At 42.1% G+C, this 25,572-nt stretch overlaps 1 protein-coding gene across 2 annotated transcripts in view; it reads right to left on the bottom strand.

Annotated features, from left to right (window-relative positions):
* The window catches only part of MGAT4B (alpha-1,3-mannosyl-glycoprotein 4-beta-N-acetylglucosaminyltransferase B), a 412,865-nt gene that overhangs the window by 56,274 nt on the left and 331,019 nt on the right, over window positions 1–25,572 (bottom strand). For both annotated transcript variants that reach the window (XM_056517013.1, XM_056517014.1), the window contains exon 9: window positions 4,417–4,547. In XM_056517013.1, coding sequence (XP_056372988.1) covers window positions 4,417–4,547 — 131 coding nt within the window. The remainder of the gene's footprint in view (window positions 1–4,416; window positions 4,548–25,572) is intronic.

Here is a 25,572-nt window from a genome sequence, read left to right as displayed (position 1 = left end):
TCGTATGGACCTACAGAATAAAGATAAGGTGTCATTTTTACCGAAAATGCACTGTGTACAAACGGAAGCCCCCAAAACAATTACAAAACAATTCCAAAATTACATTTTTTCTTCAATTTTGTCGCACAATGATTTTTTTTTCCGTTTCGCCGTGCATTTTTTGGTAAAATGACTAATGTCACTGCAAAGTAGAATTGGTGGCACAAAAAATAAGCCATCATATGGAATTTTATGTGCAAAATTGAAAGCGCTATGATTTTTAGAAGGTGATGAGGAAAAAATGAAAATGCAAAAATGGAAAAACGCTGAGTCCTTAAGGGGTTAAAGGGGTTATCCAGGATTAGAAAAAACTGAGCTGATTGCTTCCAAAAACAGCACCATTGAAGTGAATGCTATAATTATATCATTATCATGATGATACCTCATACAACCTGGGGACAGGTGTGGCACTGTTTTTATATTTCTGGATTACCCCTTCAAAGGGGAACTCTGGTGGAAACAAGTATAAAACAAATGTTTTCAAATGAACCGGTGCTTGAAAGTTAAACAGATTTGTCAATTACTTCTATTAAAAAATCTTAATCCTTTCAGTACTTATTAGCTGCTGTATAAAACAGAGAAATTAGTGAAGTTCTTTTCTGTCTGACAACAGTGCTCTCTACTGACACCTCTGTCCGTGTCAGGAACTGTCCAGATTACAAACATATCCCCATAGAAAACCTCTCTTGCTCTGGACAGTTCCTGACACGGACAGAGGTGTCAGCAGAGAGCACTGTTGTCAGGCTGGAAAGAACTTCACAAGTTTCTCTGTAGTATATCTGTAGTATACAGCAGCTGATAAGTACTAGAAGGGTTAAGATTTTTAAATAGAAGTGATTTACAAATATGTTTAACTTTCTTGCACCAGTTGATTTGAAATTTTTTTTTTTCCCACCGGAGTTCCCCTTTAAAGGGGTACTCCGCCCCTAGACATCTTATCCCCTATCCAAAGGATAGGGGATAAGATGTTAGATCGCCGTGATCCCGCTGCTGGGGACCCCGGGGATCACCGCTGCGGCACCCCGCCATCATTACTGCACAGAGCGAGTTCGCTCTGTGCGTAATGACGGGCGATACAGGGGCTAGAGCAGCGTGTCATCATGGCTCCGCCCCTCATGACATCACGGCCCGTCCCCTTAATGCAAGTCTATGGCAGGGGGCGTGACGACCGCCACGCCCCCTCCCATAGACTTGTATTGACGGGGGCGGACCGTGATGTCACGAGGGGCGGAGCCGTGACATAACGATGCTCCGGCCCCTGTATTGCCCGTCATTACGTGCAGAGCGATCTCGCTCTGCGCAGTAATGATAGCGGGGTGCTGCAGCAGCGATCCCCGAGGTCCCCATTATTTATGGCCAATATATAACTTGTATATGGCATTTTCACCATATTTCTGCTTTGCAGACTCCATCACTAATTTACAGCTGTCCCTGAGCTAGTGGGTGGAGATTAGTCTCTAAAATATCTCCCACATACTGCACACACACAGAGGTGTGGATCCTGCTCCCTTATAACGCAATAGCCCACCCTCAGAAGCAGCAACAGGGTGAAGCACATTATAGAGCAGTACTAAGTAGCATAAGTTGTAAATAAAGCACTGCTGAGATCTAGAAAGCAAGTTGGTAAAGACTAAAGTGAATAAAGATGGAAAGGGAGTGACGTACTGTAGGACTTGCAATGCATTCTGAAGCAGCAGGGATTCTTCATCAGGCAGGAGAAACTCTTGTATGTCTTATACTTTGATTCTCATTATATAGGATGGAAAAGGCTTATTATATCCTAAACAATGAGAGTTTCTTCAGATAATTCCTAACTGATTCCCCTTAGATTGCACACAGAGAAGCGTATCCTCCCTTTATCCTCCTATATAGTCTTTATTGACTATAAACTGCAGACTGATTTTAAGAAAAGCTTACACCAGTAAAAACAGCAGCAGAGAGGCATACAATAAGGAGCAGCAAAGCCATGGGCTAGGTCATAGAGCAGGAAACGTGCAATGCATAGTATAGTATATGTACTATACTATTATAGGAATCTACCTGCTTTTGCACAAAAGTGTGTTAGAAGATTTTACTTAAAGGGGTATTCCAGGCCAAAACTTTTTTTTATATATCAACTGGCTCCGGAAAGTTAAACAGATTTGTAAATTACTTCTATTAAAAAATCTTAATCCTTCCAATAGTCATTAGCTTATGAAGTTGAGTTGTTATTTTCTGTCTAACTGCTCTCTGATGACTCACGTTCCGGGAGCTGTGCAGTTCCTATGGGGATATTCTCCCCATCATGCACAGCTCCCGGGACGTGACATCATCATTGAGCAGTTAGACAGAAAACTTCAGAAGCTAATAACTATTGGAAGGTTTAAGATTTTTTAATAGAAGTAATTTACAAATCTGTTTAACTTTCCGGAGCCAGTTGATATATATATATATAAAAAAGGTTTTGCCTGGAATACCACTTTAAGACAGAAAAAAAAAACATTGGAGTATTCCGGAGGGAAAAACAAAACAAAACAATGTTTACAAATTAGCTGATGACAGAAAGTTATACAGATTTGCAAACTACTTCTATTTAAAAATCATGTCTTCCAGTATTATCAGCTGCTGTATGCTCCAGAGGAAGTTGTGTAGTTCTTTGCAGTCTGATCACAGTGCTCTCTGCTGCCACCTTTGTCCGTGTCAGGAAATGTTGGGGACAGGAGAGGTTCACTATAGGAATTTTCTGCTGTTGAGGACAATTCCTGGCACGGAACAAGGTGGCAGCAGAGAGCACTGTGGTCAGACTGGAAAGAACTACACAACTTCCTCTAGAGCATACAGCAACTGATAAGTACTAGAAGGCTAATGATTTTTCAATAGAAGTAATTTACAAATCTGTATAACTTCCTGGCAACAGTTTCAATGAAAATATTCCCCCTCTGGAGTACCCCTTTAAGCCTGTAATAAAATGACTGTTAGAGCAAAGACAGCATTGCCTTAACTACATTAAAATATGAATATAAGTGAAATTACAGAATGATGAATAGATCTTCCGCCACAGTCCTGTGTTGGGAGATTACTGCACACAGTGTTTTACAATACAGATAAGACATGTGTATCATTTTACTGTTCGTTGCTCAAACTAATTTTTTAACAAGCATATGCCCAACACACAAACTCTATACATTAAAAAAGTATATAAAAACAACAAAAAACAGTTGGAAAAACATTAGCTCCAGTCTAGGCAGTAATAGTCCAGACATATTTAGTTGTACAAAACTCAGCATTAATTTAGAATATAATATGTATCTAACTACTACACAGCCTTTCGTATATATTTGCCATGTGATCATGTTTTTTTATTTTTATTTGGAGTTAATTTAGCTGTAACATCCAAAAGAATTCACTACCATACAGCTAGCAATATAGCACTGTACTTAAATCATTATTTATCGAGCCAAAAATAAGCTATTTATTTTGTACATATTTTGTAATCATTTAACGTCTACTCGGCATCTTCTTCCACTTATTCTACAGCAATCAACAAACCAAGATAAAACGAAGACAGAAGAAGGATTTTTTTTTCTTCTTTTCACGTATAAAAATACTTTTGTGTTTCCACAGCAACGTGAATTACCCTTTGGAATAGAATGTCAGAACATATAGACTTTGCACTGACACTACTAATAGGCCTGACTATGCAGTTCACCCGTCTGTTGCCAGGGCTGCACATGACTGCATTATCACCAAGTGCCTAAACTTTAACTAAATGCACCCTAGTGTATAGCCGTACAACAACAGCTACTATATACTATAAACTGACTGCAAGTACCAGCTGGTATATGAAAAGCTTATGCCTACAAAATAATTGGGTCTGTACTGCAAAAATGTATCTCACTAGGTGTAAAAAAGTTACTCTTAACTCTCACTTATTGATGGCCCAGATACCCTGTCGTTCTAAATTTAGACAGTTACATAGATGACGTATCCTCATGAATCACTGGCTACAGTGGTGACATGTAGGTCTCCCTTTTGAAATAACATCATGGAATGCTAAAAACCAAGGCTGGTTGGGAATCCAAGGTATTTGAAAGCTGCAACTTTTTGTTATTTTAACATAAATCTTTTGGACTAAAACAAAATGAAATATAGGGCTGTATTATTCACCTAAACTCCTTTTTCCCATGAAACATACCCCATGATGTTTATCATAGTGCTGGCTAAATAAGAAATTTTTTTTTTTTTTACTACCAATGTATTTTCCAAATTTTATTTTACAAACCCAGGTTATGTCTTATGTTTAAATGACAGTTCCAATATGAAATACAGGCAGTGTACACACTCCCTCCAAAGACGTGATTCTTAAAAGTAGAACAGTGGCAATCTCGTATTACTTACAGCATCCTTCTCTGGATTGCATACTTTCACCCACAGGATGTGGTCCAGCAGCCAGTCGATAGGCTTGTCTTTGTAAAACATGAGGATAAACTCGACAATCAAGCTGAGGTCCAGAGACTTGAAGAGCTTTCCTGAACGTAATGAAACAAAATTGTGTTTACTCAGATTTCTATTTGATGCCTTTCATAAATATAATTTCAACACATCCACTATGGACAAGGAGTAATGTTGAAGCTTTCTGTGCAGATTGATAGCATTTAGGGCCTAATGACAGCAATCAAATGAGAGAGGAGGATGATCGATAAAGATACAAGACGACAGGTTGTGATTCTAGACTTTTACAGTCTGCAAACAAATGCGGGAAGAATCAAGTGTAAGTGTCCTTGCTGCTATTTACAATAAGACAGTTTATCTTCTAGAATATGCTTGAAAAGAAAGTCAAATCCAAAAGTAAACAAAATTGTGCAAAAAACAAAAAAAACTACAACAAACGTTAAATTGAGGGGAACAATAAAAAGAGCATATGAGTAACGACAGTCAAATATTACTAGTAACAAGTGCATGAATTTATTGGTTTATTTAGGACCAGTGCAAGGATTTTTTGTAACCAGTGCATAGAAGTAACCAGTGCATAGAAGTAACCAGTGCATAGAAGTAACCAGTGCATAGAAGTAACCAGTGCATAGAAGTAACTAGTGCATAGACGTAACCAGTGCATAGAAGTAACCAGTGCATAGACGTAACCAGTGCATAGAAGTAACCAGTGCATAGACGTAACCAGTGCATAGAAGTAACCAGTGCATAGAAGTAACCAGTGCATAGAAGTAACCAGTGCATAGAAGTAACCAGTGCATAGAAGTAACCAGTGCATAGAAGTAACCAGTGCATAGAAGTTTTTTGTTTATTTTTCTTTCAATGATTTTGTTTTCTGCTTTGTTAAATCTTGTAGGAAGTCCACAACTGGATTGCCCCTCCTCCTGCATCTATGAGTCATCCTGGTCTGGGACTTTGGGGGATAAGATGTCTAGGGGCGGAGTACCCCTTTAATATCCATAGTTTTCCACTGAATTCTACTGAATTCATAGAAAAAAGATTGTTCTTTGTTCCCACAAATTGCAATTTTACCTCCATAATTACAGCTGTAAAATTAAGAGAAAGGGCTTCTTTTGTGCCAATTTAAGGGATTCTTTTGTGCCAAAACAGGTTCATATGTTGGCATGTAATTTGAGATGCAAACATCCCAAAAACCTCTCCATTACAAACAAAAGCTGTAGCCCAAAAACAAAAAAGTTTAAAAAATAAGGGCCAAAAAACAGCCTTAATAATAAAAATAAGGCTGAAAACAGTGTGCGAACATAGTCTTAATCTGTTATACTGCCACACCTATTCTAAGAATAGGGGATAAGTGACAGATTGTGGGAGGTCCGACCAGTGGGACTACCCGCAATCTTCTGTTTGGCCCTGGCTCTCCTCTTAAATGATCATATCGACAACTGCACAAGGTGATGGCCAACACGCCTTTCCAATGTATCGCTATAGGAGAGCCGGAGCGCTGCCCTCAGGAATCTATGGCTCTCCCATAGAGTTGCATAAAGGGGGCATGTTGGCCACTGCTTTGTGCAGTGGCCAACACACTTCATTTAGGAGGAAAGCTGGAGATTGCAGGGGGTCCCAGCAGTCGGACCCCTTTTAAGTTTACCTGTCATTACACAAGGAACATGTCTAAAAAAAAATGTAATTTTAGTACTTTTTCTGTATTTCATATTTTGTCCCCTTCTTTAAGAAAACCGAAACTAAACAGGCACTCCTTTCTCACCTTGAATCCTAAACTCCTAAGGTGGCCATACAACTGAGATTGCTGTTGGCCAAATATTTTCTCAATGCAAATTTCTCAAGGCTTTTCTTCAGTGCGAATAAAGGATTAGAGATCTTAAAATCAACTGCCTAATCCTTCTTGCCCCTGGGACATCCTCAAACGCATTAGATAGTTGACAAACCCACCCAAAATTGACAGGCTTGGCTGATGTTTTTTTTTTCATGGACACCTTAAGAGTACTCCAGTCAACATTTTTATTTATCCTATATGCCTGGGCTTACACCATTGAAGGAGAGGTTTCATCCTTAAAATTACAGAATAGTTTATCCCCTATCTGCCAGATAGGGGATATGTTTTAGATCACAGGGGTTTGACCGCTAAGGCCCCCCGCGATCTCTTGTACCGAGCCCGACCCCACCCCGGGGAGCGGCACGTCATGACCCCATCCCCCAGAGCCGGCTTACCTCCTCTGTATATCTCTATAGGAGAGTCTGAAGATAGCCAAATGGCTCCTCCATAGACATATATGGAGAAGACGTGGCGGGGCCGTAATGTGCCACTCCCAGGGGAAGCCAGGGCTCTGTACAGGAGATTGCGGAGGGGCCCAATGGTCAGACTCCCCGCAATCTAAAACGTATCCCCTACCCTGCGAATAGAGGATACGTTTTTCTGTAATTTTAAGTATGAGATATCTCTTTAAAAATAATAAACTGGAGGATGTTGCCACTGATACCAGTCTCCCGTCCTCCCGTCGCCGATCTTCTTCCTGGTTTTGGGGCCTGACACGTCACACTGTAGGTCAGCTTATCGCCTCGGCCAGTGATAGGCTGTACGGCAGAGTCATTTAACAGGCTCAGGCTTGGACTTCTTTCTGGGGCCCGTTATATCACATTGCCACTCAGCCTATCACCAGCCAAGGCGCAACATCGCTGAACGTTTATTACAAAAATGGTGGCAGCCCAGGCATATAGAATAAATAAAATGTTTTGCAAGAGGACCCCTTTAAAGGGGTAATCCACTGGAAAACATTTTTTTTTATCAACTGGTGCTAGAAAGTTAAACAGATTTGTAAGTTACTTCTATTAAAAAATCTTAACCTTTCCAGTATTTATCAGCTGCTGTATGTTCCACAGGAAGTTGTTTCATTTCCTTTCTGTCTGACCACAGTGCTCTCTGCTGACACCTCTGTCCAGAGTACGATCAAATTCCCATAGCAAACCTCTCCTGCTCTGAACAGTTCCTGACATGGACATAGGTGTCAGTAGAGAGCACTGTGGTCAGACAGAAAGGAAATTCAAAAAGAAAATAAATTCCTGTTGATCATACAGCAGCTGATAAGTACTGGAAGGATTAACATTTTATAATAGAAGTAATTTACAAATCTGTTTAACTTTCTGGCACCAGTTGATTTAAAGAAAAATGTTTTCCAGTGGAGTACCCCATTAACGTCGAAGAGACATTTATGGAAAAAAAACACTTTCAAAGAACCATTTAAAGTGAAGGTAATCTTTTGTTCAATATAAATAGGTCAAAGTTTCTAAAATTTATTATTTCTTGTTGTGTTAGGTCTCCTTCCTCCTCCCTTTCTACTCCCCCCCCCCCCCCCCCTCCAAAGGTCATTGGTTTCGTCCCTGGTATCTCTATTCCCCTAATGGTTATTTTTGCACAAGTTGCAAAATAAGTGATTGACTCATACAGTTTCTCTTGACCATATGTTCTGATGTGCCTTGATTTTCTTCATGTTTTGTACACCTAAAACTTTAATAAAAACTCTTATTTGCGTAAAAAAAAAAAAATTTATAATATAACTTTGTATACAGAGCTTCAAGTCCACTGTACAGATACAGGGGAAATTTATCAAGACTAACAGACTTAAACAAATGCGCTAGAGTAAAATGCTCCAAACTTATTAAAGATGTACCCCATTCAATTAAATAGATTTCTGCAATAATTTATGACAATTTTCCAGCATGAATTATAGTTACAACCAAGCCACATGACACCATGCACTGCCGCCGAGCCACATCTATTTTGGATTGGATAAAAGCTACTTTTTATTCTCCCCACCACCAAAGTGTTAAATTATAAAATTCTGTGTGACTACAGCTTCCACTAGGGGGAGCTCTTAGGGGTTTACTGCCTACAATTTATACATTTATGACAATAATAAAACAATATGCAGAAAACTCCTAACCGAAAGTGACATTCCATAAAGAATCCATTCATCACGTACGAAGATGTAAATGTAGAAGCTAAAACACTTTAGGAAAACCTTGGCATTTATGTTGTAGCGAAAGACAATTTATTGATCCATTATGCTGAATCGCATGACTGCATGATGGGATTAAGAAGCAGGAAAACAGGCTGTGATAAGGTTAATGTGATTTAGAAGGGTTGGGACTTGGGTGGGCATGGATAGATATCCTACAGACTCTGGTTGAGAAGAAAATAAAGGTCCATGCATGTTCTACAATGACATTGACCAAGAAACCATATATAAATATATGTACCTATTCCAGTAAGGTGCAAACGCAGACAGCTGAATGACATTTATACAGAGGTCAAACCTTTGCAGACTTCATAATACTAGGATAGTAACACTAACATGGCCAGGGCTTTATTGAAGAGCCTCCTTTTCCAAGCAGCTATAGCATCAATCAGCTGGAATGACAGCTCACAAACGTCTCCGGATGGGATACTGATGAGGAGTCGGAGAATAAACACTTTTCAATTGGAAAAAAGTCAGATGACCAATGAATATAAAGAAAGAGACAACAAATGCTGTCACTAGGTAAAAAGTGAACAAAACAAGATAAAAAAAAAAAGCCAAGTCTAACCACTAGATATAAGGCTATGTTCACACAAACATAAGTTTCATGTGAATTCAGACGCATTTGCTGCATGAGCCTCATTTGTTTTAATGTAAATTTGCATAGCCCTTAACCCCTTCCCGATTCCCTGAATTTTGATTTATGGCCTAGGTTTTCCTTTCTCCTCACCTTTTAAGACCCATAACTTTTTTATATTTCCACTTAAAAAGTTATATTAGGGATTTCATTAATTTTCACGGGCAAACTTTCTTTTATCATATAATGTATTACGAAGCCAGAAAAAAAAAAAATGTAATCATAAGAAAAAAAAGAAGGAATTTTGTGGGGGAAATAATTTTTTCACTGTTCACAATACAGTACGACTGACATTCTAACTTTATTCTATGGTCATTAAAATTCCAATCATACCAAACTTGGATAATTTATTTTAAGTTTGAAATGTTTTTAATGGTACCACTTTTGTGTAGTTCTGCCTTTTTAATCACTCTTTATTACATGTTTTGGGATGTGATGTGACCAAAAAGCAGCACTTTTGGAATACTGTTGGGTTTACACTGTTGACCATGCAGGGGGAGGAATGCAATAATTAAAAAAAAAGTTTAGACAATTACTCACATGGATATACCAAATACATTTATTTATTGTTTTACAGTGTTTTACTTGGAAAAGGGGATAATGTAAATTTTTATTAGGCGGGGGATTTTTTTAATCATATTTTTTCACCACTTTTCTGTTACCACTATAAGAACCAGGCTATAAAGGGGGCGAGTTATCAAAACTTGACCATAGGAAAAGTTGCCCAGCAACCAATCAGATCGCTTTTTCCTTTTGCAGAAGCCTTGTTAATGAAAGAGGCAATCTGATTGGTTGCTATGGGCAACTGGGCAACTTTTCCTATGTACAGGTTTTGATAGTGTGTATACTTTTATGAAGCTACTATTATTTTACTAAGATTATGTGATGACTCTGCTCATTCTGTCCAATTCTACACAGTAAAACCGATAGGTGAACAGCTATTGTGAATCTTCTAGAGGCCCAAGTGAATACTATATATTTCAAGTTTTGTTTTAAAAATAACCACATTTAGGGTACGTTCACACGGGTGGATTTATTTGCGGGTTTTCCGCTGCGTATTTGAAAGGGGGCGGGCACTTCTCGGCTGTCCGTGGAAGATTTTCCACAGACCCTACTGACTTCAATGGGGCTTGCGGTGGATTTTCCGCAGCGGACATTACACCACTTAAACTGAATGGTGTAAGGGGGTTCTCACATATTACCCATAAGAAATGTCATCTATGAAACCATTACAGCACCTGTCTTTAGAATAGATGATCACTCTAGGCAGACAATGGCACAAGATGTTCTGCATTAATATATCATTTGCCTGACAGTATATTCATGAATCCCAAATTCTATAGAAATTATTATACAACATTTCTGTTTACTGGCATCAGTAAAGACCTTTCCACAGATCTATTCCCTACTGAGTGATGCTAATAATATGGCATGTAATATGTTTTCAATGGTGAAAGAGAGAGTGGTTGTCACTAGGAACAGATAAAACAGTATAATTTGTGAACATGGTGAATCTCATGAATGGCTGATTAAAATGAAGAACAGCTGCAGAGGTAAATTCATGGTAAACCAACAAAGTGACAGGGAGATCATATATTTAGGGTGGCTACCCTTTAACGTGCATACAAAATAATATGAATCCTCTTTACCATATTCGCCTTAAATAAAAATGAGAGGAATTGGCATTACTATTAAAACTTACAGTTGCTTTACAATTCTCAGACAAAGATAAGTTAGTGACTGTCTAGATAGCCAGCCCAAAGTGCTGTCTGTAGGCCAGAATTAAAGGGGTATTCCAGGAAAAAACTTTTTTATAAATATATCAAATGGCTCCAGAAAGTTAAACAGATTTGTAAATTATTTCTATTAAAAAATCTTAATCCTTTCAGTACTTATGAGCTTCTGAAGTTAAGGTTGTTCTTTTCTGTCTAAGTGCTCTCTGATGACACGTGTCTCGGGAAACGCCCGGTTTAGAAGAGGTTTGCTATGGGGATTTGCTTCTAAACTGGGCGTTTCCCGAGACAGGTGTCATCAGAGAGGATTTAGACAGAAAAAAAACAACCTTAACTTCAGAAGCTCATAAGTACTGAAAGGAGTAAGATTTTTTAATAGAAGTAATTTACAAATCTGTTTAACTTTCTGGAGCCAGTAGATATATATATATATATATAAAAAAGTTTTTTCCTGGAATACCCCTTTAAAGCAGAACTCCAGCATGTTTTTTTTGCCTATATAGCACAGTATAGGCTATTAATACATAGTCATGTGTACGCCTGTATTAGCTGACGCGCCATTTATCTAGTCTTTCTCTATAATATCATATAATTCATGCAAAAATCAGTTCCAGCTCAGTGTATTAAAAACCTTTCAGATTTCAAATCAATCATGGCTGTTCTGTAAGGAGTTTTTTTTTTCATGACAATGACTATGGGTGTGTAAGAAGCGGTAAATGTGTCATTATTGCTGTGCACTTCACACGTGCTATCATATGGATTGATAAATTGAGTTAAGGTTTTTATCCACTGAGCAGGTACTAAGATGTCATGAATTACTGCATCTTGAAAGGTCTCAGCAAGACATGAGCACCATGTGGCAAGTGGAAATGACCTACCTATAATGGTGAGCTGGATAATGCTTACATTAAATGGTTTCCCCTAGGGCTGGGCGGTATACCGGTTCATACCGAATACCAACATTTTTGTGCTGAACGATATGAATTTTAATACCGGTTTGGCCCCTCCCCCTAGGGAATGAATTAATTAATTATCAGCCCCCTGCGCTGTCCCCATCAGGGAACTAATCATATGTGGCCCGCGAGCGCTGTTATGCCCCCCCAATTAATTATCAGCCCAGCGCTACTACTCTCATATGTCACCTGCAAGCGCTGCCCTCCTCGTCCTGTATGTTGCGGCCGCTGGCGCTGACACTCTATACCAGTGATCTTCAACCTCCAGATGTTGCAAAACTACAACTCCCAGCATGCCCGGACAGCCGTTGGCTGTCCGGGCATGCTGGGAGTTGTAGTTTTGCCACATCTGGTGGTCCGCAGATTTTAAACCACTGCTCTATACTCTATCCCTATGCCCAGGCTGCAAAAGGTAAACAGAATAAACTTAAAGGAAAACTGTCAGATATTTTCTCCTGCACTATCCACAGGTACTGGTGGATAATGCGGGAGACGCTGATTAAAACGAGCCCTATCTTGGTCGGATTCGCCTGGCCGTTCTCCCACAATTGTAGTTTTATTATCTGTTAAAATCTTCTGTAACTGGCACAGGTGGGGCTTTGGCGGTTAACTGGCACTGACATCAGCGCCGCTTATGAATATTCATCCCCCCTTCCTCCAATTCTCCCTCTCTTTGCCGCTCCTGACTGGGTGGAGGGGGGATGAATATTCATAAGCGGCGCTGACGTCAGTGCCAGTTAAGCACAGAAGCCCCGCCCGCGCCAGTTACAGAAGATTCCAACAGATAATAAAACTACAATTGCGGGAGAACGGCCGGGCGGATCCGGGTAAGGTAGGGCTTGTTTTAATCAGCGTCTCCCGCACTATCCACCAGTACCTGGGGATAGTGCGGGAGAAAATATATGACAGTTTTCCTTTAACTCACCTTCCCCGTCGGTCCGGACTTGCTTCCCAGGGAATGGAACGTCGGACAGCCGTCAGCCTATCAAAGGCCGCAGCGATGTTCTTCCTCGGCCGGTGATAGGCTGAGCGCACTGTCATATAAGAAGCCGGCCAGAGCTTCTTACATTGACAGTGGGCACAGCCTATCATTGGCCGAGGCGGAACTTCGCTGCGGCCGGTGATAGGCTGACAGCTGTTCGACGTTCCCGTCCCCAGCGTAAGGCCGACGTCGGAACATGCGCGAGTTTATTTTGTTTACCTTTTGCAGCCCGGGCATTGGGATACCGCACAGTATAGAGAGTGTCAGTGCCGGCGGCCGCAACAAACAGGAGGACCAGGAGGCAGCGCTTGCGGGTGACATGTGAGTATTAACCCCGATGGGGACAGTGCAGTGCAGGGCTAATAATACATTTTGGGGGGGGGGGGGGGGGGCTAATACCATTATATACCGTGGAACCGCCATAAGTTACAAAAATACAGCGATTCACATATTTGGCCCTACCGCCAAGCCCTAGTTTCCCCAATGCAACCTATGTTCTCCATTATACTTTCCAGAGACAGAAGCGCTGAGTCTCATCACACAGCATTTACTATGTTCTACATCGCTACTATCTGAGATCAGCAAGTGCTAGAATTTCTCTCCCCCAAACTCCTCTGTTTCCTCCTAGGTGATGCTGCTTCATGTTGCTCTACTGCTTGTGATAAGTTCGTGCAACACAAAGGGGAGATAAAACTATGAGTGAAGGGGGTGGTTTACTGAAACTGATTAATTTAGTGCAAACTTAAATTGACAGAGTTCTAATGTGTCAGATTTATCATAGTGGTTCAATATTAATTGTATCACTTCGGGCAAAGGTAATGCACCAAAATTTTGACATGGCATTATAGTTATACGCCTTTCCACATAGGCCATGTCGTCTTGTCAATCAAGGAAATGTGTGTCAATTGCTGTGTATTACAATTTTGGCAAACGCAGAGTCAAAACTTAAGCACATCATTAAAAGAGGGCATGTGTGTGCAAAAACCGTGGTGCACTCTATCCTAAAAAAACTGGCTTACATCAAATTTTTGATGTGTATTAGACACTTTTTACACTTTGATCCATAAAAGAGTGTGAGTTACTGGGAAAATGGGCATGGATTTATTAAAATGGGCATGGCTTAAATGTGATATCGTGTGCCAAAAAATGTTCTAAAATTTGGTACAAATTGGTACAAAACTTTAGGGTAAAGTACGCCAAGTAATAGGTGGAAAAATCTTATAAAAGTGTAAAGTTGTACTAGATTTATTAAATAGCTTAAAGGGGTACTCCTCCGGAAAAAAATTTTTTAAAAATCAACTGGTGCCAGAAAGTTAAACTGATTCATAAATTACTTCTATTTAAAAATCTTAATCCTTCCAGTACTTATCAGCTGATATATGCTCCACAGAAAGTTCTTTACTTTTTGAATTTCCTTTCTGTCTGACCACAGTGCTCTCTGCTGACACCTCTGTCCATTTTAGGAACTGTCCGGAGCAGGATAGGTTTGCTATGGAGATTTGCTCCTGCTTTGGACAGTTCCGAAAATGGACAGAGGTGTCAGCAGAGAGCACTGTGGTCAGACAGAAAGGAAATTTAAAAAGAAAATAACTTCCTGTGGAGCATACAGCAGCTGATAAGTACTGAAAGGATTAAGATTTTTAAATAGAAGTAATTTACAAATCTGTTTAACTTTCTGGCATCAGTTGATTTAAAAAAAAAATGTTTTTTAGTGGTGTACCCCTTTAAGCCACCGAGATTAATCTTACACATTCTTAGGCTGGGTTCACATTATTATTGTGCCATCTGTGGCACAACTGACTTTAATGCACGCAACATAGTCATCTAGTGACTATGGGGAGATTTTATAATAACCTGTGTAGAGGAAGAGTGATGCAGTTGCCCATAGCAATTCATCAAATTGCCTCTTTAATGTTAAAAAAGGAATTTGAAAAATGAAAGAAGCAAATGTGATCGGTTGCTATGGGCAATTGCTCCACTCTTCCTCTACACAAGTTTTGATTAATCTCCCCATTGTTCTGGAAATATCCCTGAACATATGCGTGTATTGACTTGGACTAGATTAGGAGGAGTAAAACATGGACGACCCAAACCCATGGTGTAGCCAGCTATGTTTGGGCAATAATATTTTGTGGGGTCAGTGCCAATCGGTGCCATATACATTGGCATCCCATTTTCAAAGTTTTATCCCAGAGTACTGTATACCTTACACGAGCCGTGATTAACCCTGCCTTAACCTTGCTTTTAGTACAAGTTTACTCTGTTTAAGAACTAGACAGTTCTTATTTATATGCTCCAAAGGGATTCAAATTGGCCTCAATGCCATAATAAGCCAACAAGGCTCATGAACACGGCCAATGGGGCTAAAGTGGAGTACATTAGTTAGAGTTCTAAAGAAACTATAAAATAAATGTTATGGAATATTGATGTTTAGTAAAACAGATATTTCCGGAGAGTTGACAGGTAAAATCCAACAAATTGGTGGCCATTGTAATTTTGCTACATAATACTTCTTGAATGTAGTGTTTGTGAGGGATGAGGGCTATTGCCTTATTATGGATATTATGTATCGTATGGAAGTAAAGCATTTGAATCCCATAATTACATCTCTTAGTATACATGAATACAGCATTTATTAAGAGGTTACTACAGACACACTTAACTCTATCAACCTGACTCCTTGTAGATCGCATCAGCCACCATAAATACCAATACATTTCATTTCCAAGGTTAACTACTGCAGCGTGAAGCCATCGGATCTGCATTATGGAGTGTAATTCATCTTCTTCATCCTGCAATCTTGCAAAATACCTTCACCGTGAATCCTATAGAAATGACTGCCATGCCATAAATTGCTCACCTCCGTATGAAAGAGCCGTGCTCAGCATGTTTACTTTGTGGCTTCCTTTAAACAATGGGTTAATTGGGAAGAAGGGAAAATAATCTGACCTACTTATCTTTCAGTGTGATAATAATAAGTTGTTATATTGAAAAATAAAATACAAAAATATTATTCACTTCGATGTATTCTCCGTCAAGGAAAAAAAAAGCTGTAACAAAACAGCAGACTTGTATTACCGGGGTCTCAGGGGACTTTGTAAACTATGCATATCAATGTGATTTCAGCAGTGTAAGATCAGAGATGAAATAAGAAATTTTCAACCTTTATTTCTCATTCCATGCACATGAACACACACAAAAAAAATAAAGAGTTCCTTAATGAAAAGCACAATGTGATTAATGGTGGAAAGGAGCAGGTCAACAAAACAGACAGCACTTTGTAGTAAATTTTTCAATCTGTGGGTGGATGAAGAGGCGAGAAGCCGGCAGCGACTCATTATCTCCGTAAAATTATTATTTTTTTAATGAGCTTGGGCCCAAAACTGCTTTGTACACACTTTCCTGGTAAGCTTAACACAAGCCGCACACATTTCCCAGCCACACTCCTTTCCTCTTAGACACTTGTCAAGGTCGCTTGGGTAATTCTTGATAAAGTTAATTTGTCTTAGAGACCAAATCAATCCTCTAGATGATGAGATCTGAAATATAATAAAATATGGCTGACACACGCTTGGGCCTTTAGTTATTCTGGTACTGACACACAACACTCTATCACATATTGCGAGACAGCAATGAGACCAGCTTGCCTGTGTTTTGCAAGCTGCCCTGGGATATATTAATTGCATCCAAACCAACCCGCAGGAGTAGAGCGTCCGAAGTCCCACATGGCCGCGCAGTCAACAGCCTGTGCCACAGAACAAGACAAGACATCTGCTTTGGCCACTTCAGCTCACTAGGGCTTTAAGATAAGAAGCTCGTAGGAGACCAACGTATCTTAATAAAACATGTCATAAGGGAAGGATATCCTATACCGCCACCTGTCTGCCTGCTCGCTGATAAAATGTCTCATCTTCCTACTTGTTTACAAGATTAGATACAAAAAGCTTTAGCATTAAACATATTATAGATAAACCACAAGATGACAGACAGTGATGATAATGCATGACTTTTGGTCAACAATTTTATTTCAAGTTTTTGACAGATGCTTCTACTGTAATAACCGGGAAAGTCTTGTATCTTATGCAGTAGATATCTATGTTGATTTAAACGAAGGATCTTTGCAAAGTGTTTATTGCCTTCTCTATGCACAGGACTGGGGATAAGTGTCTCATTGGAGGGGGGGCAGATTTGGGGACCCCCTTCAATTGCAAGAATGGGGTCTCAAGGGCAGTGTGGCGGGCTAGTATGTATACTACCACTTCATTCAAACTTTATGAGACAGTTCAGCGCTCAACTATCTTTCAGCAGCACTACAAAGACTGAATGAAGTGGCGGTGTACATACTCCACCACCACTCCATTCAAACATTGCAACCAGGATCCACATTCTTGTGATTAGTGGGGGAGCCAGCAAGCAGATCACCAATCAGATCATCTATCCTATGGAAAGTTGTAACCCTGGGAAAACTCCTTTACGTATGTAAATAAGTCTGTATACCGAAAAACGTATACAGACTGTAATGGGAAAACAGTCTGTTTACATATATTTTTTGATATAGGGTTCCATCTAGATGCCCCTTGAAAAGCATAGCCAACATTCATAAAAATATGCTTATGTTTATAAAGGAAGTAAATGACAGATGCATCCAAAAAACAGGTATACCCACTTGAAGCCACCAAAAGTTTTATTTACGCTACAGTTGACAGACCTGCAACTATATCATAGCTGCATAGTAAAGAACCGATTCAAAAACTGAAGAACAGCAACTCAATGCAGCAGCCAACAGTATCACTAACAGAGTAGGACACAGGTCTACGCTTTTCCCGCCGCACGTGCGTGCGCTGCCAACCCTTTAATGCCTGCTGGATCAAAAAACGATTGGTAACATCCTCCCATCCCAGCAACTTAAAATTAAAGTTGACTCCCGACAGTTGCCGCCACGCTACCAAGGCAGAGACATTCGCATCGCGCAAATAATCCAGAGTATCAGACAACCGGGCCTCTGCCCCGCAACCACCGACCACCACTCGTTCCACGCCTTAGCGTGCCCGGACCAGGTGGCCGCTGCCACCAAGGACTCAATCAGGGGCTTCAAGCGTCTGTCACCAAGTCCCACACCAATGGAGAGCAGGGGAGGCCCTCCAATGCCGCAGCCGGACACATGCTCCGAAATTCCTGAAACTGAAAACGGGAAAGAGTTAGCAATAACACTGTCAACCTCCGGGAAATGCCGAGCTCTTAACCAAATATTCAGCTCCAACCACCAAAGGACCAAATGCCTAAGGAGGGACAACAAAAGAGAGAAAAGAAGAAGACAACCCATTAATGCAGTGCATCACACTCACATTGTCCATCCAGAAACATACCCGTTGATTGCCAAAATAACTGCTCCAAAGCTCAACCGCAACAATATTAGGAAACCATTCCAACAGGGTAAGGTTACGGCAACAACCACGGTCTCACCACTCCAGAGGCCACGCCCCCGCGCACCACTTGCCACCGAAAAAAGCCCCAAAACCACAAGACCCAGCCGCATCCGTGAACAACTGGAGTTTAACATTACACACCTTGGCTGCCTGCCAACAAGTACGGCCATTAAACTTTCTCAAAAACTCCCACCAAACCAAAACATCGGAACGCATTTGCCTAGAAATGCGAATATGATGGCCAGGGCGGGAAGCGCCATTCGGGGCCACGACAGCCGACTAGAAAAACACGTGACCCATAGGCATCACCCGACAGGCTAAAACCAAATGCCCCAACAAAACCTGCAGCTGGCGGAGCGTGACCTTGCGCACCTCGCAGAAACTCTCCACCAACTGGTGCAAACATTCCAGCTCATCACTCGGGAGGCGAAAAACCATGTTAACCGAATCAATCTCTACACCCAAAAAGGAAATAACCGTAGCTGGGCACTCAGTCTTATCCACCGAAAAAGGAACACAAAACCGCTGCATGGGAAAACGAAACAAATCCATCAAAATCCGACACCTAGAAGATCCTGCAGGGGCAACAAACAAAAAGTCGTCTAAATAATGAATAGAGGTACTACCTGTTTCGAAACGCACCACCCACTCCAAAAACGTACTGAACATTTCAAAGTAGTGACAGATTGAAGTAGTGACAGATCGAACAACCCATGGTCAAGCACACATCATCATAAAACTGGCCATCCAAGGCAACCTCCTTACCAATCTTCTCTCTCAACACTTCCAGGTGCTCCCGGGCGGATTTCAAATTATCCGGATACTCCGTCACCACAGAACCCAGCACAAACTGAATGAAAAAAAAAATGAACGTGAAGCCATCGGACAAAACCACAGCCTCCTCCCTATTGGGATACTGATATAACCACGGGCCCATTGTGGAAACGTTCACTGGGGTCCTTCCCCTGAGCCGAGCCTGGCGTTTGCCCGGGCTGCTTCGGAGCCCTCGGAAGCGCCACTCATGCTTGTACTTACACAAGCTGAGGAACCTGCAATGCCCTTCATTGTACAGCCAACAAGTGCTGGGCCTTCGCACCCTGCATTGACCAGCGGCCCCAGACTGAAAGGACGGCCCCCTCTGGGCCATCATCAAGCGCAACCACACATCAGTTGCCTTGACACCCCAGCCCACCTCGGGCCTCAACGCCAAACTGCAACAAAATTCTTCGTCATACAGCCACCAAGCAGTCCCCTATGCACCTTATAGGCATTGTACACAGAGTCCACTGTACACTAAAAGCTCCGAACAGCGTTCCAGATGCTTCTCACCCATAATACAACCCAAGACAGCAAACGCCTGCAACCAATTCCCCATAGTCTTAGCAACATGAGGTCTAACAGGGAATGATTTCACAGACTGGGGCCTATGCTCCTTATCTATGGTATGCTGGTCCACAGAAACTAAGGACCATAAGTCCACATACTGGTTACCCCAAATCTTTTCTTTAACTGCCTCTTCGACATGTAAGCCCAAAGGGCTAATCCCACAAAAGAAGGCCTCCTTGTGGCCGCCCGCCCTGACAGGAGATACCCGCCTAATCGGGGCCGATACAACGTCTGCTGACCTTCCAACCTAGCTAGCACAGCCTAAAGAGTAGGTAACAAATCAGCCGAGCCACCCGCATTCTCCCAGACCTTGGCAAAATCAAACTCACCAGTCTGCGCAGGAGCACAAGCAGAAGATGAGGGTCCACCCGAAGATGTTGTGAGAACAGGCTCTGCAACTGTCACTGGTGCAGGAACCACAACCGCGCAGGGCCGACGACCTGGAATGGCGCCCCCCTTTCCTCCCATCTGCAAGACCTCTGAACCGGGCTGGCGGAGCTCCAGGAACTCTCCCCAGAGGATGATGGGCACGCCAGCGGGATGATCGCTCCCTGCTCCTGGACTCCCGTTGATAACGTCTTTAGTACCTTCTAGAAGACCCAGCAGTCCTGCTCCGCCTAGAGCGGCCAGAACCCCGGGAAGACGACCTGGAATTGCCCCTACGGGCATGCGCTCAGACCTGTTAGCAACTCGGTCACGTGAAGGCTGACTGACTGGCTGCAATTATCGCCAAACAGCAGGGGGGGCTGAGGAGTAAGAGGCTGCTGTGGCAGAGGGGGAGGGTAAGGCTGGCAGCCACTACTCAAATACTCACGGGCATCCTCATAAGGAGGCTCATCAGCTGGTTCCTCTGCAGACACCAGGGGGGCAGGCTGGGGGACAGGGGGATTCCTAATGAAAAGGCAGGGGCACAGGAGGGGGCAGGAGGGGTGTCAGGCCCCTGATCCGTTGAAGAGGATGCCTGAGAAGGCAGAGACGCCCCGGCACCAATGCTAACTGGCACGCTGTCACTTACTGCAGTGCGTGTACCCGCCACCAAATGCCAGGAGCAACTCGAAAGAGCCAGAAACACGTGGGCCAGAAGGGGAGGATCTAAGTCCCAGGCCGTGGCTGCAGCAGTGCCTGGCCCGGAACCCTTCGCTGTGCGCATCGCATCTCGGCCCCTCCGCCCATCAGCAGCAACACGGGGGGGCTAGGGCTTAGTCGTGCCAGAGGCCGGGACTGCCTGGTGGTCTGATGACCACTCGTAGCTGAAGGAGGGTCCGGCAAAGTACCTGCAGAACGGGAGGGATCAACAGCAGCGGGGTCCCCAATCTCGGCAAGCAGCCGGGGCAAGAATGCCCAGCACCCGCTCCCGGATCACAGTAACTCGTAAGCCATCAGAGCACAGAAAACCTTCACTCGATGCTGGTGAGTCAAAGTGGATCGGCCTGGGCAAGGAGGGTGCTAATATAGTCTATGGGTGTACCCAAATACCTCCCCTCCTAACCAGATAAAAGTGGGAGGGCACCCACGGGAGGGCACCCACCCCTAGGGCTCTCACATAACCCCTTAGGTCCCTGCAGTCACAGTTACCTAAACGGCTGGAATAAAGAGACGGATTACACAGCATGTGGTTACACATTGGCACTTTGTCCTTTTCCTGCTGCTATAATGTTTTTGCTCTTTATTTTTTATTTATAGGGACCTGTGCAATAGATTTACTGTTTATATCTTTACCACATGCTTGCTGTTTGGTGTTCCTTGCTGCATAGCATTTACGATGTATTGTATGGTATTTTGTCAGCCTGGAGGTCTTTAATTTTGTCTGTATTTTTACTGCATTCTGACTTCAATAAAGATTGTATTTTTTATTATAATTTCTGCAGCAACATTCTTTTGTAGGTGTGTTCCTTAGGTCACTAGTACAGAGGCAAAGTCTTGGTAAAGGCAGTAACACTCAGCATGTACAAGCCTCCAAAACTGCCAATAATGTCTTTAGCTAAAAAAAAACTGCCTGGCAGCCAAACGTTAAAAATGAAAAGGCAAGATGACTCACAAGTCTCAAATTTCATATGCAAAAATATCTCTCAACTAGAAACTACCTGTAAATACTTTAACTTAAAGGAGTACTACGGAGAAAAAAAAAAAAACCAAAAAAACCCAAAAACCCCCCCCCAAAAAAAACAAACATGTTTTCAAATCAACTGGTGCAGGAAAGTTGTACATATTTGTAAATTACTTCTATATATAAATCCTAAACCTTCCAGTACTTACCAGCTGCTGTATGCTCCAGAGGAAGTAGTGTAGTTCTTTCCTCTCTGACCACAGTGCTCTCTGCTGCCACCGCTGTCCATGTCAGGAACTGTCCAGAGACGAAGAGGTTTGCTATATGGATTTGCTCCTACTCTGGACAGTTCCTAAAGCGGACAGAGGGGCAGTAGAGAGCACTGTGGTCTGACTGGAAAGAAATACACAACTTCCTCTGGAGCATATGGCAACTGATTCTGGAAGGATTAAGATTTTTAAATAGAATTAAATTCACAAATTTAGATAACTTTCTGGCTCCAGTGGATTTAAAAAAAATTTTTGTTTCTCTGGAGTTCTTCTTTAAAAGAGATAAGTCATATTCCGCAGGATAGGGGATAAGTTTTAGATCATGAGGGGTCCCTCTATATATGTCTATGGGAGAGCCAAAGATAGCTGAATAGCTCTCCCATAGAGATATATAGAGAGGGTGTGGTGGCCCCGCTTCAGGTGGGGTCGTGAAGCTCCGCTCCCAGGGAGAGCCGGGGCCCCATACAGGAGATTGCGGAGAGGTCCCAGCGGTCAGACCCCCCGCAATCTAAAACTTATCCGATATCCTGTGGATAGGGGATAAGTTTTTCCCTGAGACTTCTTTTATGTACCCATGGTAATAATAAGTCGGCCAGTGTGTGTGGCTAACAGAATTTTAAACCAGGGTGGTAGAAATTACAGTCGCACCCAGGTCGGTGTGCCTGATAGGGTTAATTTGTCCCTCTGCCAGACAAGCAAATGATTCAGCTGGGCCCGGTTGCAAAATATCAACCTCTTAAACCTATCCTGAGATCTATTGAAAATACAGTGATCCCTCAACATACAACTTTTTCAACATACAATGGTCTTTTCTGGACCATTGTAACTTGAAACCAGACTCAAAATACAATGCTACGGAATCTGTGAAACGTGTCAATGGCTGGAAGAACCAACCAATCAGAATGGACATTTCCCTGTATTCCTAAAGTGCACGCATTGACTGGTGTCTGGTAGCGCCGCCTACAGTACAGGGAGGTATTACATGTTCTGTACTCTTTACCTGTATTACTGAAGTGTATGCACTGCCTGGAGTCTGGTAGCGCCCCCTACAGTACAGGGAGGTATTACATGTTCTGTACTACTTTTTACCTGTATTACTGAAGCGCATGCACTGACTGGTGTTTGGTAGCGCCCCCTACAGTACAGGGAGGTATTACATGTTCTGTACTCTTTACCTGTGCCAGGGTTAGCTGCTCATTTGGACACCAGGTGAGAGCGGCTCCATGTTACTTTTTTTTTTTTAGGACATTGCGTGTTCTGTACAGGACCCTGAAGAAGCTTCTGTCCTCTACATAAACCAGTGTTTCCCAAAGAGGGTGTCTCCAGCTGTTGCAAAACTACAACTCCCAGCATGTCCGGACAGCCTTTGGCTGTCCGGACATACTGGGAGTTGTAGTTTTGCAACAGCTGGAGCCACCCTTGTTGGGAAACACTGACATAGACAGTGATTTACAGTTCCCAGCAGATCTTTCTTACTTTTATATGTAAGGACTTGCTTTATCTGTATTAGTTATCTACTTATTTATCTTTAATCCTAACTTTTTCCTATTTTTGGATGACATTTTGGGTCTTCAGAGCCAATTACAAGGTTTCCATAGAGTTATGGTCTCAACAGACGATGGTTTCAACATACAATGGTTGTCCTGGAACAAATTAATATTGTAACTTGAGGGACCACTGTATACAGCATAAAATAATAAAGCTGCTTGCAATATCCGTATGTGTGTGATTTGGACTTAGGGGGTCTAAGATTGTGCCATCCGCAGTTTACTGTATGTCAGATATATATGACAGCTGACATTCTGCTGCAACAATCAGGATAAGAGACAACACAGATCCCAGCTGTTTAACCCCTTAGATTCTGATTAGAGATGAGCGAACTTACAGTAAATTCGATTCGTCACGAACTTCTCGGCTCGGCAGTTGATGACTTTTCCTGCATAAATTAGTAAAGCTTTCAGGTGCTCCGGTGGGCTGGAAAAGGTGGATACAGTCCTAGGAGACTCTTTCCTAGGACTGTATCCACCTTTTCCAGCCCACCGGAGCACCGGAAAGCTGAACTAATTTATGCAGGAAAAGTCAGCAACCGCCGAGCTGAGAAGTTCGTGACGAATCGAATTTACTGTAAGTTCGCTCATCTCTAATTCTGATGTATAGTGACTCATTACTAATGTACGTGGCTGACAATTACTGAATGCTACATATTAATGATATTATTTTTCCATATTACACCAGAAAAGTTCATATCTGTTCAGTTGCTATTATTACTGATCAGGTTTTTATTTCAAGTGATTTACTTAAGTTAAAGGAGTACTCCGGTGGAAAAAAAACCGTTTTTCAACTGGTGTAAGAAAGTTAAACAGATTTGTAAATTACTTCTATTAAAAAATCTTAATCCTTCCTGTACTTATTAGCTGCTGAATACTACAGTGGAAATTCTTTTCCGTTTGAAACACAGAGCTCTCTGCTGACATCACGAGCACATTGCTCTCTGCTGACATCTCTGTCCATTTTAAGAACTGTACAGAGTAGGAGAAAATCCCCATAGCAAACATATGCTGCTCTGGACAGTACCTAAAATGGACAGAGATGTCAGCAGAGAGCACTGTGGTCATGATATCAGCAGAGAGCACTGTGCTCGTGATGTCAGCAGAGAGCACTGTGGTCATGATATCAGCAGAGAGCACTGTGCTCGTGATGTCAACAGATAGCACTGTGGTCATGATGTCAGCAGAGAGCACTGTGGTCATGATGTCAGCAGAGAGCACTGTGGTCATGATGTCAGCAGAGAGCACTGCGGTCATGATGTCAGCAGAGAGCACTGAGGTCATGATGTCAGCAGAGAGCACTGCGGTCATGATGTCAGCAGAGAGCACTGTGCTCGTGATGTCAGCAGAGAGCACTGTGGTCATGATGTCAGCAGAAAGCACTGTGGTCATGATGTCAGCAGAGAGCTCTGTGTTCCAAAAAAAGAAAAGAATTTCCTCTGTAGTATTCAGCAGCTCATAAGTACTGGAAGGATTAAGATTTTTTAATAGAAGTAATTTACAAATTTGCTTAAACTTTCTGGCCCCAGTTGATAGAAAAAAAAAAAGTTTTTCACCGGAGTACCCCTTTAATGCTACATTAAAAAACAATATCAATCTTTTTTTATATTACAAGGATACAGACTGGCTTCTTACTGTAGTCAGAAAATCCTTGACATTTATCTTCCTCTTTAAAATAATGTTTTCATTGGCTGAGCTGGCGGAGGTATAACGGGGGGGGGGTAATGCGCCTCCACAATTCGCTGCCCATAACGCTCCGGCGCACAGTAAACGGTCACCATCCCGGAATAGAATAGTTGGCGTTCTGACAGTCAGCCACTGAGATGCATCTCCATTAGAAAACTTCCCGTGTCGGATGGATTTCTAAAATTCCCTGTTTATATACACACGCCGAAGCTTTAAATTCTTTCGTTTTGCAGCGTGACTGTGTTTGTATTTTACGGAAGCATTCAGCATATGAGAGACAATAAAATATGGAGGCATTGAGACACCAGAGGGGATTAAACAAATCCATAAATCCATCAGAGCTTAGACAGCCTGTGACGGTGTTGTCAGAGAGAACATCATAAATCAGAGGCGCGCAGGTAACTG

This window comes from Hyla sarda, chromosome 4, assembly GCF_029499605.1.
Source record: "Hyla sarda isolate aHylSar1 chromosome 4, aHylSar1.hap1, whole genome shotgun sequence".
In the NCBI taxonomy this organism is placed as follows: domain Eukaryota; kingdom Metazoa; phylum Chordata; class Amphibia; order Anura; family Hylidae; genus Hyla; species Hyla sarda.
Note: the sequence above shows the minus strand (reverse complement) of the source record. Positions and strands in the feature narration are given on the sequence as shown.